At 49.4% G+C, this 17,132-nt stretch overlaps 1 protein-coding gene across 2 annotated transcripts in view; it reads left to right on the forward strand.

Moving 5' to 3' along the window:
- The window catches only part of LOC149325978 (solute carrier family 22 member 6-A-like), a 131,503-nt gene that overhangs the window by 7,265 nt on the left and 107,106 nt on the right, over window positions 1–17,132 (forward strand). For both annotated transcript variants that reach the window (XM_089562356.1, XM_089562355.1), the window contains exons 2-3: window positions 12,508–12,828; window positions 14,891–15,073. In XM_089562356.1, coding sequence (XP_089418482.1) covers window positions 12,625–12,828; window positions 14,891–15,073 — 387 coding nt within the window. In that variant the 5' untranslated portion in view covers window positions 12,508–12,624. The remainder of the gene's footprint in view (window positions 1–12,507; window positions 12,829–14,890; window positions 15,074–17,132) is intronic.

Raw genomic sequence — 17,132 nt, forward strand, 5'->3', positions numbered from 1 at the left:
AGACAGGGGGGGGGGGGGGGGGGGGGGTAACCAAGTTATTCAAATCACATTTATTGCAGAAAAGAGCAATACAGTATATTGCGGATGTGCCTTACTGCCATCCAATCAAAGTTCTTTTCTTTAAGTATAATGTCCTCTCTGAGTTCTCCTTTTTTCATGACTAGATAATCGCAGCTTTTAAGTATTTCTTAATATCTAATGCCGCTACTATTGTAAACCTTACCAAATTAAAAGTAAATATCCGAGACCGTGAAACCCCACGCAAAGAAAAATATCTTCTTGCAATACCTTGTACGCATTCATACACTCAATATTTATGCTACTATGTACAGAAACTGCTAAATAGTTTGCATGCAACTGGATTCCATCCAGTTAATTAATTCTACTCACCAAATTTTCTGTTTTGCAGTGAACAACTGTTGTGAACCAAGTGTTGCTTTGTCTTTGTAATGTTTCTTATCTTGATGTATTCTCATTTAATGAGTGTGAATTGTAAGGTGTGGCTATTTTGTTTGTGCTTTATTGGGTGTCTTGTTTTCGTACGGACAATAGTAATAGCATAAAAGTCTTCCATGTGTAAAATTTTGGGAGTTCCAAACTGGTTTTCCTCTTACCCGTTTCTTTGCCAGTTATTGCAGGGGGCCAGGGTCGTGGGAAACTGTCCTTCACAGCTTTTAGTCCTGGCTCCCTCTTTTCGACGAAAAGAAAAATAAACTTGACTTGAGAATCGTTCGAGAAGTAATTGGCCATCAGCTTACGAAAAAAAAACAAATAAATATACAAACAAAAGAAGAGAAGTTCGAACTGCTGTCAACAGTAAAATCATATTTTTATTTTTCTTGTGTTTTTAGACTCTGGCATAAGGCCCCGCCGCGGTGGCTCAGTGGTTACGGCGCTCAGCTGGTGACCCGAAAGGCGCCGGTTCGATCCCGGCCGTGACGGCCGAATTTCTATGGAGGCGAAATTCTAGAGGTCCGTGTACTGTGCGATGTCAGTGCACGGTAAAGAACCCCAGGTGGTCGAAATTTCCGCAGCCCTTCACTGCGGCGTCACTCATAGCCTGAGTCGCATTGGGACGTTAAACCCCAATAAATCAAACCAACCAGACTCTGGCATGAAGCCAGATTTTTCCTTTATTAAATGCAAAACACTGTTTCTGCCTGCCAGGGCGCGCCTGTCTAGTGTAATTAGAGATCGTAATTAGCAGCGTTTCATTTTCAATTCATTTCTCTCCTGCTGTTTGCCGCTGGTAATCCCCGCCATCGATGCAGAGCCAACGACTGGCCGTGATTGCTAGATATCAGCTCTGACGTCACAAGCGGTAGGTACCGAAAGGGGTATAGGGTTCAAGAATAAATTGACAAGAAAACACAATGAAAAATATTACCCCATGAAGCAGTACTTTAATACTGTGCTCAAAATATTTGTACGTAAAGACTTAATGCAGCAGAGGTAATCTCCACGGCAGAGGATCGACGGCTTCGGATAGCCGAGCAGCACACAAGCGAGCACCACAGCGTCGTCGTCGTTCTAGCCACTTAGTCGTCCTCCCAATGTCCGTAGCACTACTTCCCGCGGCAAAAGCACAGTCCCGGTGCGCACTACACAGGCAAGGGAGAGTGCGAGGCTTGAGGCGTGGCACATGTACGATGTCGGTGCGTGGTGCAGCGGGCGGGGACGGTGGATGCAGCGGGGTGATCTCGTACTTCACCGCGGTCACGGAATAGATGACACGGTAAGGGCCTGCATATCGTGGTAGAAGTTTTTGACACAGGCCCACACGGCGGGACTGAACCCACAGCAACACAATGGAGCCAGGAGAGTAGGTCACGCTACGACGGCGACAGTCAAAACAGCGTTGCTGAGTTAACTGGTACGCCGACAACCGCTGGCGTTCGACAAGACGGGTGGCGTCGGTGCGGGCGATGGCGTCCTGAGCATACGTGCTCGTGGAGACGGTTGCGGACAGTACACTGTCCAAGGCCAGCAAAGGATCGCGGCCAAGCAGAAGATAAAAAGGAAATAAACCTGCAGTGCCGTGACGTATGGAATTGTACACAAATGTCAAAAATGGGAGGCAAATATCCCAGTCACAGAGATGGTCAGAGGCGTACAAGATAATCATGTCGGTCAAGGCACGTTTCAGGCGTTCGATCAGGCCGTTCATCTGTGGGTGGGTAGGCCGTGGAGAATTGATGGCTGATGGAGCAGGAGAGGAGAAGTTCGGAGACCACTTGGGAAAGAAAGCAGCGGTCGCGATCGGTGAGCAGATGACGGGCAGCAGCGTGATGGAGGATGACGTTGTGCAGGAGGGAGTCAGCGACATCAGTGGCACAGCTGGTTGGGATCGCTCGTGTGATAGCGAAGCACGTCGAGCAGCCCTTCGCGACGATTTATTTGTTCCACGTTGCAGACACCGGAAAATGGCCGAGGATGCCGAGAGCGACATGTGAAAACGGGTCTATCGGGATAGGAATCGGCTGAAGGTGTCAGGAAGGGGTACCCGAGGGCACCTTTCGGTGGTGGCAGAGCTCGCAAGCGGCCACATAGCGCCGGACAGAGCAGTAGAGACCTGGCCGAAAGAAGTGGCGGCGCACGCTGTCGCACTTGCCGGATACGCCGGGATGATCTGCCGTGGGAACATCATGGAGCTGTTGAAAGACGCTGCAATGCATATGTTGAGAGACTACGAGCAAGAGCTGAGTGTAATCAGGCGGCATATTGCGCCGGTAGAGGATGTTCTCGTGGAGCACGAACGGGGCGAGGGAGGCATCACAGCGGTTGGCGGTGAGGCGGTCGATGAGCGAGTGTAGCGACGAATCCAAGCGCTGTTCTAGAGCAATCTTGCGGAAGGTCGAGATGGATAAAACACAGCAGTCAGCCTCACATTAGTTGGAGGAAGGCGGATCGACAGGGTAACGGGACAAACAATGCGCGTCGTGGAGAAGGCGGCCGAACTTGTGGATGACAGAAAATATATATCATCGAGGGCGAAGAGCCCAGTGCCCCAGCCTGCCAGTAGGATCTTTAAGCGAAGAAAGCCAGCATAAGGCGTGATGGCCCGGTATAACAAGTAAGGGGTGCCCAGACAAGTAAGTGCGGAATTTGGTAATGGCCCAAATGAGGACGAGGCATTCCTGCGTGTTGATAGAATAGTTGCGCTCTGACACAGAAAGGAGACGGCTGGCGTACGCAATGAAGCGAATCTGATAGTGCTGCCGCTGAGCAAGTATGGCACCAGTGTCATGGCCGCTCGCGTCGGTCCGAAGCTGCGTAGGGGCTGAAGGATCAAAGTGAGCTAAAACAGGTGGAGCGGTAAGGGCACTGATAAGCGTTCTCAAGGGGGAAGCTTAGTCAGGCTTCCAGGAGAACGGGACGCCTTTTATTGCGAAAGCAATACTGCTAGCGCTTTTCTACCGTCGGTGGAGGTCGTTCCTTCGCTCCGGCGCAGCGGCGGCGCACGACCACGTAACAGCGTGACGTCACGACCAGAGGAGAGCAGGGGCCCAAACCCGTCTGTTCGGCCGTAGTCGTTCCATCGCTCGGCGCACGACCACGTGACAGCGTGACGTCACGATCAGAGGAAAGCAGGGACCCCAATTCGTCTCTTCGGCCGTAGTCGTTCCTTAGCTCGGCGCGGCGGCTACCACGTGACGGCCTCCTCGGCCCGCCGCGTGAGGGCGCTCGCTAGGAGAGGATAAACGGGGCGCCGCAGGCGCGCTCCGCTTAGTCATGTCTGAGGAGTTGTACAAGGCGTCGCTGGAGCGACGTGCTGCGCGCAAACGCCGGCGCCGTGCCGAGGAGACAGATGAAGAAGGCAAGAGCGGTTGGCTAGGCAACGCGCCTATGCCGCAGAATGGCGAGCCCGGCGGCGTTCTTCAAGTTCACTGAGTGGGAGTAGTTTCATAACCACGGTGTCTTTCTCTCAGTCGCAACAACATCAAAAACAAAATATGAAAAAATTACCGAAACGTTTTGAGTCGTCGCGCAGCGGCGGCCGGTAGCCACGCGTGACCTGTAAACGCGGCACACTGCGTTCCAAGACGCTTGCAGTCGTCGCGCAGCGGCGGCATAGCCAAGCCTGACCTGTAGACGCGGCGCACTACGTTCCAAGACGCTTTCAGTCGTAGCGCAGCGGCTGCCGGTAGCCACGCGTGACCTGTAGATGCGGCGCACTGCGTTCCTTCAGTTGGAGGCGCGGCGCTTTTGCTTTCGCAACTTACCAGGCTTAACCAAACCTAAGCCCCCGCCAATCTTTTTTATGCGAAGCATACTACTTTAGCTACCACTTCAGCCCTTCACCGTGGTTATGCGCCTCCAAATCGCGTGATACATGACGTCACACCACGTGACACGATGACGTCACGACAGTAGAGAAACGGGGGCCCACCTCGCGCCGTCGCTGTGGTTGTGCGCCTCCAAATCACGTGATACATGACGTCACACCACGTGACACGATGACGTCACGACAGTAGAGAAACGGGGGCCCACCTCGCGCCGTCGCTGTGGTTGTGCGCCTCCAAATCACGCGACACGATGATGCTTCGCATTCTCCAGGCTTAACCAAGTTAAGCCTCAGCCATTTTTTTTTGAGGACTGAAGGGCGGGCTATTGCCGCAAAATTCTCGATGAACCGGCGCAAATATGAGCAGAGCCCGAGGAAGCTGCGCATATCACCGGAGGAACGGGGAGTAGGAAAGGAGCTCATGGCGCTGACTTTGTCGGAGTAGGGTTGGATCCCAGCTTAATCGACCAAGTGACCAAAGACCATGAGCTGACGGCGGCCAAAGGAACATACGAGGTCTGTTAGCAAAGTATCCGACCTTTGGCCGAATAAAACGAACTGGCATAACTGGAGCGTTAGAAACCTAATAACCTTCAAAGTAGTCTCCTTGGGGCTCCATATGCATCTCCCAGCGGTGCTGCCATTGTTGGAAGTATTCCGAAAAGACCCTTTTCGGAATGGAATTTAGCTCTGCTGTCGTTGCAGCCATAATGTCCTTTCTTTTCTGAAATCGCGCTCCTTTCAATGACCTCTTGATTTTAGGAAACAGCCAGAAGTCGTAGGGGGACATATCAGGAGAGTAAGGAGCCTGTTGAACTACAGGAGTCTGGTTTTTCGCCAGAAAAGTCTGAATCAAATGCGAGGAATGTGCAGGAGCAATGCCGCGAGGGATGCGCCAATTTCTTGTTGACCTTAATTCCGGTCTCTTGCGCCGCACAGCACCACGTAGGCGATGGAGGACATCCCTGTAGTACTGTTTAGTCATTCTTTGACCCTGTGGGGTGCGTACTCGTGGTGTGCCACACAGAGGGAGACAAAAAAGCAGTCAGCATCACTTTGACATTGCTGCGCACTTGTCGGGCCTTCTTTGGTCTTGGTGACGTGGAATGCGCCCTCTGTGACGACTGGGATTTGGTTTCCGGGTCGTACCCGTACACCCAAGACTCGTCACTAGTGATTACGGCGTCGGTGAAGTCAGGGTAACTGTTTGTGGAATCCAGCATCTCCTGTAAGACTTCAACACGAAGCTGCTTTTTCTCCACCGTCAGCACCTTCGGCACGAATTTCGCCGCAACTCTCTCCATGGCCAAATCTTCGGTGATAATGGAATGTACAGAAAATTGCTGATGTCCACCTCTTCCGCAATTTCCCGGATATTCACACAACAGTCCAGCATCACCACAGCGTTCACTTCGGCAATTACCTGGTCATTTCGACATGTTGATGGCCGGCCGGAGCGTGGCTCTCTCTCCACGGATGTGCGGCCGTCTTTAAACCAGTTGCACCACTGCTTAATCTGTGTGCTGCTCATAGCATCATCACCGAAAGCCGTCTGAACATTTCGAATAATTTCCACTTGGCTATCGCCAAGTTTCTGGCAAAATTTGAGGTAGTAGCGCTGCTCCTCTCACTCCGCCATTTTCCTTCAAACAAAAAACCGACGAGAGCACTGCGCACTCCCTCACTCAAACGCTGCTTCCCAGCGACTGAAGCTATCGGCAGGCGGGAAAAAATTCGAGCATGCGCACGAGGGTTCAAGGTCGGCTGCTGTAAACGCGCTTGTTTCATATCCATCAGGTGTTCGCAAAAAAAAAATAAAGTCGGATACTTTTCTAGCAGACCTCGTATTTCTTCGAGTTGAGCTGAAGACCGGTGTGGCGGAAGACGGCAAGGGTGGCTGAAAAGTAGTGCAGGTGGCTTTGGAATGTGGACGAAAAAAACTACCACGGCATCCAAGTAGCAAAGGCACGTCGTCCACCGGAAGCCGTGCAGGAGGGAGTGCATCATGCGCTCGAAGGTCGCAGGGGCATTTAAGAGGTCAAAAGGCATCATTTTGAATTGATAGAGGCCGACCGGGGTGAGAAAGGCGGTTATCTTGCGGTCCCGGTCGTCGACAGCGATCTGCCAGTATCCTGAGCAAAGATCGATGGAGGAAAAGTAGCTAGCGACATGCAAGCAGTCGAGAGCGTCGTCAGTTCGCGGCAGAGGGTAGATGTCTTTCTTGGTGACGGTATTCAGGTAGCGGTAATGGACTCAGAATGGCCAGGTTTGAACTTTTTTTTTAAGAAGCAGAACAAGTGACGCCCAAGGACTACTCGAAGGCTCCATGATGTTGCTGGCCAACATCTTTTCTACCTACGCCTGAATGACACTGCGCTCAGAAAGAGAGAGAGACCCTAGGGTCAACTGTGAATACGGCGGGCATCGCCGGTGGATTGCGGTGGGCGGCAACAGAGGTTTGACTCAAGGGACGACCACCAAAGTCAGAAATGTCGTGGTAGGAGGACAAGAAGCTGTTAAAAGCTGTAGTCAGCAGGGCACAGATCGCCCGCAGGCATCCAGCAAATAGGATCCGCATGAGAGGGCTTCGATATAGGGACATTGGCGGCGTCAGTCGTTGGGTCAAGAGCGAGGGCAGAAACTGTGCAATCGGTCAGTGGGTACGGGTCATCAGGTGTAATGCCAGCGGGAAGAACTTGAGGAGACAGGCTGAAGTTGAGGACAGAGAGATAGGGGCAGTTGTTGGTGATATGGACAACGGTGTGGGGAAAGACAATGATGCGATAAACAATGACAGCGGTGATAGGGCAAGCGACGTAGTCTCCATATGGGACGGGAGGAGAAGGCGACATAGGAATGTGAACGTCAGCTTTGGCGAGAGAAGAGCAAACACGGTGGAGTGAAGGCCAGGTGAGCTGGTGGAGTCGTCATAGCAGAGGGGCACATTCAATCGGAGAAGGCCAGAGTACCAGCCAATAAGAGAGGAGTGAGCGGTTAAAAAGTCAAGGTTAAGGATCCCGTCCTGAGGGCACCTGGTCAGGAAAGTCAACAGAACACGAATATGACGTCAGGTAATGCTGTCTCACGCAATACACGTTCCAGTCACTGCAGCGGTGCTGCCACCGACGGCGCGCACAATGAACGTAGAGGCGGGCATTAAAACTTTGTTGAGGCGGCGGCGCAACGAAGAGCTAAGGCTAGACACTTAAGCGCGAATATCAATGAAGGCGAGCACCGCGACACGATCCACAAGAGCATTCAGGATATTACGCTGGCCAGCGCCGGTCAAGAGAGGATTTGCAGGCCATATGTGAATTATGCAGCCTCACCTACAGGAACTGCATTGGCTAGTTTTTAAAACCTGGCGGGAGTTGATGGAGTAAAAGGGAAACGGGAGCGGGGGTCTTGTGGGGATGATGAGCGGCTGGACCCACGAGCTGGCGGAGGGGGCTCGTCACAAAGTGGATCGGGACGAGGTATGTAGCGCCGCGGGGCGTAGTCGCTGCGGCGGTCGACGAAGGAAAAGGGACGAGGTGACAGGAACCAACGGCTGCGGCAGTGATGGGAGATGTGTCCGACGCGCGTGCACCTAAAAACAGGTTGGCCGATCATCAGTGGTACACCATTCGTCAAGATTGTGGTACCGGTACCGAGGCGAGAGGTTCCGAGCTGGCATTAACGTACTCCATGACGCCAGCAGAAGGTACGGCCAAGTTCGCAGCCTCCTGGCGAACGACCGCCTGGATGAGTACCAGGGTGTTGTCCGGCAGTTGCAAGGTAGAAACAACGGGTGTCATCGCCTCCAGTTCATGGCGCACTATGCGGGTTAAGTGAGCCGGTTCGGAAGGTTTCCGCAGTGGTGGTAGATCATCACCGGTGAAAACGGTGGGAAATGCGCCTGTGTTGGGCCTGCTCGAAGCTCCAGCGCACCTTAAGAACAGAAGCAAGCGTAGAACAGTCTTTGCAGAGCAGCAGGTTAAAGGCATCGTCTGCAACACCTTTCAGTATATGGCCAACCCTATCTGCCTGGGACATGTCTTTGTCATTTTTACGGCACAAGGCCAGGACATCATAAATGTAGGTGATGTATGGCTCTGAAGACGTTTGGGCGCGCAACCCGTGAGCGTACTTGGCGGCAAGTTGACGCCCGATGAGTTTCCCGAAGAGGTCGCGGAGCTTCTGCTTCGAACAAAAAAGCTAATTGGGGCGAGTGCATGCGAAGAAAGCCAGAACAAGGCCGTCATATCAGATCTACGCACCGATTTCCTCGAACAGATCTTTTTTTCTTCACAAAAGTTTCCTGTCTCTTTATTGTGGTCCAGATACCAGGTCCGTTAAATTTAAGATCCTGAGCACTGTCCTGGGCATCTCCACATCGGACAAATAATGTTTTATATCTGTCTGCCCTTAGGATTATTGATAAAAAAATACTCTTTTAATGTTGTAAGCTTAAAATCCATTCATTTTTGTCACTTATTCTTGCAGTCCTTAATGGAGCTTTTAAAGAAAATTCTGAACGCCGTGCTCCACTCGCACTTTTGAAATATCTTTCGAGTACCATTTTCATCTATTCTATGAGTCCTTAAAAGCGCAACATAACAGCAAAAGGATTCTTATCAAGGGTCACACAAAAACATCGGATATCGACTGTGCTCAGTGGTTTTATTTTCGAGAAAAAAACATAGTTCTTGAAATTCACTTACATAGTGCGAGGTAGTTATATAAGTTCGTAAGCCGTTATTTCTCCGAGGCTGTACTTTACAAAAGTATGTTTACTAGCACATGCTCAAAACACTGTCTTCACAATTTCACTTGCGCATGCGAAATACGTTCATTCCATTGGATGTTCAATAACACTGGATTACACAAACCGCTGTTACAAATAGCACTGAATTATCACAAATATGTCAGTTACTAAGCTACACACAACTGAAACATTAACACCGGCAGCACTTAAAAGGCTGCCTAACTATGGCATGTCAAGCTTATTCATTCAGAAAAGAATTGAATACTCTGCGTAAAGTAATAAAGAAAACGTCACGAACACATGTAGATTACAATTTACATTTCTCAAACTTATTTAATAATAGCACTATAAACGCAACCTTTGCAACGGCAATTTTGGACAGGTATTAGAGATAGGGACCAACTTCATGTGCGCAGCTAAAACTAATCAAAACGATATAACAGCAAATCATGGAAAATCATGCAGAGACGAGTTCAGCACTTGTTCGCTAGACTTCAGGCTAACAGGTGCACTCAGATAAAATCGGCTTAACAAATTTTAGGCTGGTACCTAACATTCGTTACGCTCACTTTCTTAACTAAACTCGGTGTCTAAGTCCTATTGGCTGACTTCTAGATTCAGATCTACAAACTACAGTAAAAAAAATACTGAACATACACATTCAAAAGCAGCCCACTAAATCTGCAGTAAATTATCACAGGTATCCAACCTATAACTGTTGTGCTAATTCCTCGAAACACATAGGACAAAAATAACCTTAGAAAACATATAGAAAGTTTCACTTTAACACACATTCACGTAAAAGCACAACAAAAAACTTTAAACTCAATATTTGGAGGCCTGTGCTCCAGAGAAAGCTTCCGACTCCAGAAACATACACTAGCCACTCTTTTCAAGGAGTCCGTCGCTAATATCAAGTGCAGCGCTCATAACTTATATGAAGAGAAAAATGAGAATACAGAAACGGGAATAAAAACTAGACTGAAAACACATGCACACATGTACTGAAGAAAGATTAATAGCAGGGCGATGTGGTAAACGTTCATGTGGGTGCTACAGCACGAAACAGGCGAAAGCCCAAAAGAAAGAGACACCGCAGACGATTGCTCGTCTGTGGCGTCTCTTTCTTTTCTGCTTTCGTACGTTGCGCTCTGTACCACCCACAAACATATACAGTAGCATTTAAATGCAACTAAATTATGATAGCTAATGAATGCTCGGACACAAGGAAGAGTCAACCTGCTATTCCCCTGAGTGTGGGCACTACAAGCGAAGGGAAAACACATTGCCAAAGGACAAAGCAATAAGGATACAGGGATTCTGTTTGATGAGGAGAAAAGCATTCACCATCTTCACAATATGAGAATGTGAAGTAAAATTCCAGAAAAGAAGTTCCAATGGCAACCTTTCAAACTAAAAAGCTTGTAATTTTGTGAATAAATAAATAAATAAATAAATAAATAATCAATTTCTGAAGACCTGTGTATAAGGGCATTTTTGCTTGAAATCTGAAATGTTCAACAAATCCGCAATCACTATGAACTCTTTTTTCTTACTGCAGGATATGTATAAATGGTAGCAACTGCCTCATGTGGCAGAACGGGGAAACTATTGGGTACAAAAAGAATGACACAGTGCTCACAGTGTTGCCAGGAAGCTGTCGGAGCTAGATGCAAAAAGATAAAGACTGTGACTAGCCAAGGCGGGGAGGAACACGGTGGGGTGATGATTCCTAAGATCAGCGCCACATTGCTATACCTGTTTGGCTTTTGTCTTTCGGCGCTGCAACATCAAGCAAGTACAGCATTTGCAAAAACTTAATAAGAGCCCAAGGAATTCGCTTCTGTGGCTTGATGCGCATCGCTAGCATTCCAGACCTCTTGGAGGTGGGTGACTCTCGCTCTGACCACGCTGGACGTCCGTGGATGCTACACAGGCCCTATTACATGGCTTAGAACACAAACCTTACTTTTGACAAAGGCTATATATCAGCTTTCTCAAACATTCACGCTGATATTGTTTTCCTTCTTCTGCACTCTGGCCAACTGTATCATGCAACGTGTTAACACTGATTTTGGAACGAGTTAACCGTGAACACAGGTTTGGGCGAGCAGCGTGACAGTGATTTTAAAGAATACAGCGGACGGACCTTTACTTATTACTCGATACTATACAGTACATTTACCTTTTCATTCATGAACACCTGTTCGTTATTATTTTCCCACTGCGGACAATAGACGCGTGACGGTAACAATATATGGCCTAATATTTTAAAGTGGGACATGTGGACCAACCTCCATATTCCCGTCAGTTGCGTTCCGTTCTTGGCAAACGCAAACCATATGGGTCATCCAATGCAGAGCTTCCCTGGACGCCGGGTAAGCTTTTGGGCCCTGAATATTAAAGCCAAAGCCCCAAACCATGGGGCGATGAGACGATTCATCCTTCATCCATCAGAATTCTGAATTGACGGATTCTCTTCACCCCACGGTGCAACAGGAAACTCGCTTGCCTGAGAACTCATTAAAAGAATGGTTCAGGCATGTCACCAAACGTAACAGCCGCACCATGGAGCGCGTTGGGTGTGTGTTGGTTTGTAGTCTCCTAAGGGCTTTTTCTTTTAGCTTATTGAGGAATTTATGTGGTGGTATTCTTTCCTGCCTGTTCTGTATGGTGCGAGATTGTAAGCGTACACAGCAAAACCTATTAGGTCATAGCACCCTTCATGGTAATCAGGAGCAGACGCCCGGTATAGAAGAGCTCGGTCATGCCTGTGAGCAGCTTCGTTTCCTCCTGGTAGCTGCAGGTGACCGGGAAACCAGATGACTGAGACTTGGCCGCGTGGATACTTAATCAGCAATGACAACTTTGGCCTGTGAATGACAGCCTTCACCTGTGGATGGAGGATTGTGGGGTCAACTACTGCCCAGTCACAAATATAGATTTCTGGTTTACTGGGGTTTAACTTCCCAAAACAACTGAGGCTATGAGGGACGCCGTTGTCAAGGCCTCCGGAAATTACGACTGCCTGGGGATCTTTAACGTTCACCGACATCGCAGAGTACAAGGGCCTCAAGAATTTCGCCTCCATCAAAATTCGACCTCCGACGCCGGGATCGAACCCACATCTTTCGGGTTAGCAGTCGAGCGCCATAAGCACTCACCACCGCGGCGGCTCACCCATAAATGCAGTTTTTCCCAGTGTTTATACCAATATCATCGTCGTAAAAAGGGCTGAAAGTATGACCATGGAGAGGAGTTCGCGGAATGCGATTTCACTGACCTTTTTTATTTTTTTTGTGCTTTGCCGCTTCAGTCAGTGAGCTGATAATTTTCCTGTTTATGGAGCATGTAGGTTCCCTCGTCTTCAGTATTTTCGTCAAACTGCTTTGTCCAACTACAGAGAAATATACTTTTGTTCGCGAGTGTACACTTGGGAACTTTTCAAATGACACATATTCCTTTTCATTTCCAGTTCATTCGACGATTTCCCAGGAAAAAGGCATGTAAGCGGAGGGTGTCCCCAGGAGGAGTCTCAGTACCGGTCCTCGACAGCGGCGAGACAGAAAGCGCCTTTTTCCTCAGCCCCACCATGCTGGACGTTTCGGACGTTGTGGGCCAGCTGGGCTGGTACCACCTGGCCGTGGGCGCCATCACGGTGCTTCGGGCGTTCCCGACGTCGTGGACGCTGCTCATCGCACCCTTTGTTGTGCCAGACGTTGACCACTGGTGCGCCAAGCCTTCCTGGCTTGCCAACAACTGGACGGACGAGGAGTGGAGGGAGTTCGCCATACCGGTGAGCGATTAGGACACGAATGCGTACTTGTAGCTGCTTCGCACCTTTTTCGGTTTTTGAACCTGCAAAAGAGTCGTGATATTTAATGAGGCCCTGCAAAATCTTTTTAGCATCGTAAATAAACTCGCCCATCGTTAGATTTCGCCGTCATGAACATCCCAGGTAGCTGTAGCTCCACACAGGCAGCAGTGAACTTAGAATGACGTCAGTTGATTGGCTTGCTCTTTCCTTCCACATTTAAAAATTGGCGCCCTCTTCCTGTGCCATGTCTACGCATATAGACTGAGAAATGGCTATCCGTTAAACGCTTTCGTACCTCACATGAACGCCACACTGAAAAAAAAAGAAAATAAACGCAGTTTCTTTCGCTGTGGGCGAAGCGCCACCCCTGGCCGCGTCGCCAGCCGGCTCAGTCACATGTGCCAGGGCCGGAAATAGGTGATTCGGCAGATAAATAAAAAGCTAGACAACTAAGGATGACCTGATTACGTCAGCGATGGCGTTCCAGCGGACGTAGGCGCTTAGGGGAGGCTGTTTTGTATTGAGGTGGTATGTGGTCTTTAACGACCCTAAGCCAAGAGTGTTCTAGGAATCTAGAGAGCAGAGGGAAAGGCGCAAAGGGTAAATTTAAATGTGCGATGGCTCCACTTATGCAAAACGCATTCGAAAAACGCTGGCTGGGCGAGACTCATGAAGCAGCGCATTTCAACATTGACTAATAACACGCGTACCTTAATAGAAAAGTGTTTCAGGGCCCGTTTAAATATTTAAATGCAGTGTTTAAAGTGTTTAAATTGTATTTTACCTAATTGGAATATTGACGGCGAAGATGGGGTGATTTTCAGCGCCTGTCTGGTCGCATAACGTGCAAGTGCGGAGATAAGTAAACAGAGAACGCTATTTCGTTCTAATTACAATAACATCTTTTCCTTTGGACATGGAGGAACGTTAATTCGTCCACGAGAAAGCACACTGGCATCCACTAACAGCCTGCACACACCACAGCTGCCAGTTTCAATTAGGACATGCGTGAAAACTGTTAGAAGGCAATAGCACGCTCCGTTTGCTTTTGTCCGCACATGTCGTATGCATAAACAGCTATAGCGTACCTGTCATCGATTGTTAAGAAATTGTGAATGAGTAATTTTCAACATCCGGTATGCGGCCTTTGTAGATTACAAGGAATATTTACAATAAAATATGAGAGGTGTGTCAGGTGCACCAGAAGTAGTGCCAGCTTCTTATGGCGTACTCCACAATCCGGAGCAGCGCCCCGATTCTACGAAAGAGCAAAACATCCGTCCTAGTTCAATCAGAAGTCAGCATCTCAATCCAAATGAGCCATAAAAACAGGCTCTTCATTTTTGCGGTAAAAGATAACTTGCTAAAGATCGCCCCTTAGAATGCGCAAATAAAGAAGCGCGCCGGTTCGTGTGACCATCTTAACACTGGCCAGCGGGGCCCTGACTTTGAAATGTATTGATCAATCGTATTTTGCCCAGCTGTCCACAAGCTAGCTTTGCAGAGCTGAGGCAGCGGATAGGAAGTGCAGCTGTGGCTGAGCACTTCGCCTGAACTGCGGAGGACATTTCTTTAGTTAAAGGAAGATGCATTCCTTCCTCGTAAGGCGCAATGTCTCACTACGTGGTGAACTTTCAGTCCTCTGTGTAATACACTCCGAAGTTCACCTAGTTTGGAATGCGTATAAAAAATGGTTTTGTTGGACAGGACTGTATATTTTAAGGCCTGAAAATGATTTCAGACGCACTGCGCAGGAAGTATACCAAAGCTGCAAGTACTACTTTGAAGTCGAACATGATTTTTGAGGTAAATGCTGAGACCTCCTGCTTTCCTTAGAAAAACGTTATCCCATGGAGGCATTCCTCTTTTACTATAGAAGCGAACGGTGTGTGCAACTTTGACCATCAACGACAGATATATCAAAAACAAATAAATTCTAGCGTGGCATCAAAATGAACAAGCAGCCGGTATCCCAGCTGCTTCCTGGGCGAGAAGCATTCGCGCGCTGATGGTGTCATGGCCACTACCCGTCTTTCTTCAGGTGGTGCACACGGATGGAGCCCCCGGGAATATCAGCGCTGAAGACATGCGACAAACCAAAAAGTTTGAACGCTGCCGTCATCGAACCATCTGGGAGAACGGCACCATTGACCCTGAGACACTGGTGACCTGCGACGCGTGGACCTACAACGAGACAGTCCCAGGATCGTCTGCAGTGCCTGAGGTAAGCTAAACCGCGAGTATTGCTGCCTCTTACAAATCATGGATAGCGTAAGGTTGAATGGTACGACAAAGCGGCGCTGACGGACGGGACGGAAGAAAAGATAGACACACGCGCATGTCAGCGCATGTGTCTGTCCCCTCTTCTTCCGTGCCGTCCGTCAGCGCTGTTTCGTCGCACCATTCAACATGAACCAACCAGCCCGACTCAGCCCTCTCTGCGAAAGGTTACGCGTGGACTCGCTGCTTTAGACGATTCACTGGCCCAGCTCATGACGTGGGCTGCGTCCTTTGGCCGATGATGGCCAAGATGCTTGCGCACCGGCCTCTGTAAAGTGCTAAAATATTCGCAGCAGTGAATAACGATAACAATACGTGGAGTTGGAGACGCCATAGTAGAGGGCTCCGTATGTCACCACTTTGCGCACTTTAAAGCACGTTCCCAGACACCCTTGGAGGGGGGGGGGGGGGGGTAGCTGTCACGGCCTCAAAAGAGATGCCCTCGACTCAGCGTGGCAAGCTCAGTAGGAGACCAGCTACCAAGTGAAAAGGGGGTTGGTCGTTTGGTGCCCAGCTTTCGCCCCTTCGCAAGCCAGAGAATTGATGGCAGCCAAAGGTACACAAAAAAGACAACGTTTATGAGCAAAGAGACGATACGGAGGATTTCACAATCACTCGTACGAGCACATACAAAGTGATTAACAAAACAATGCAACTCATGCAAAGTTACACTCAAGAGGGGTTACCACACAAATGAATTATTCCACCTAAAGTGCACTATGAAACTTGAAAAACGTAAAACCACCTACGCGCAAATAATTTGACAAGGACAAAAGAGACGAGAAGACAACGGACAGGCGCCAACACAATGGAGCACACCAAAAGCTGGCGCGTAGCATGAGGAGTAGACACTCAGAAAGAAGGGCCCGCAGTAATAGAAATATAGCTCAGTAAGGGATGTTGACGGGGTAGTTGGTTTTGCATCTTGAAACTTGGAAAAAACCACCCAGGCGCAAATAATTTCACAAGAACAAAAGAGACGAGAAGACAACAGACAGGCGCCTGTCCGTTGTCTTCTCGTCTCTTTTTTCCTTCTGAAATTATTTGCGCCTGTCTGTTGTGTTCTCGTCTCTTTTGTCCTTGTGAAATTATTTGCGCCAAGGTGGTTTTTTCCATGTTTCAAGATGCAAAACCAACTAGCCCGTCAATATGCTTTAAAATGCACTAACACACGAGAGAGGAAAACAAACAAAACACAATTTCTTCACCGGGCGCTGCGTCCGTCCTACGACCAAAGCTACACGACGGTACCGTCCCGCAGGCTGGCGCGCGCTCCCTCGTTGCACCGTGGCTGGGCGAGTGGTGTTGTCCGGGAGTCGAGCGGGCCCGCTTCTCTGAAGCTTGAACGGCGGCTCTGGTTGACAGGCAGCGATCAATGTCCTTCATATATAGGCGAACTCCACGTCTGTTCGTTCTGCGCGCCAAGGCAGGCGCGCACATACACACAGTATCGGCTGTGCAACCTCCTTCTCGCTCCAGGCGCGCGGCACCATTGGTCAGACGCTGAGACTGGCTTCGAGGAGCTTCGAGATCTTCTGATGTTGCGCTGCCGCCGACGCGCGAGTGAAGAGAGAGAGGGCATCACTTAGCAGGCTCAAGGCTACGCCCTCTCTATAAGCACTGAGTAGAAACTACTGCGACGACATGCGCTGACGCAATCCCCTTGGCGTCGCGCCGGCGAGCGACGGTATAGAGGGCAGCAATACACACAAGGCTAGGCGCTCTCCGGGGTTTTCTTCTCCCCCTTTCTAACGACGTGCGCTGGCGAGATCGCTTCCGCGTGGCGCTGGGGATCTTTTTTTTTTTTGTAAAAATGCGCCGAATTTTGTGACAGGGGATAAAATTTCACCCGCTGGGGTACGTGCACGGGCGTATTTTGCGTTTCACCAGTGGCTGGGCTTCTATCCTGCATTCTTGGGGTCTGCAGCCGATAGCCACTGCGTCGAGGCTACTGCGTCAGTCTGATTCTTTAATCGTGAGATTGCTCTTCATTAACCACGGTG

The sequence above is a fragment of the Amblyomma mixtum genome, chromosome 10 (assembly GCF_055824585.1).
Source record: "Amblyomma mixtum isolate Tamu chromosome 10, ASM5582458v1, whole genome shotgun sequence".
Lineage (NCBI taxonomy): Eukaryota > Metazoa > Arthropoda > Arachnida > Ixodida > Ixodidae > Amblyomma > Amblyomma mixtum.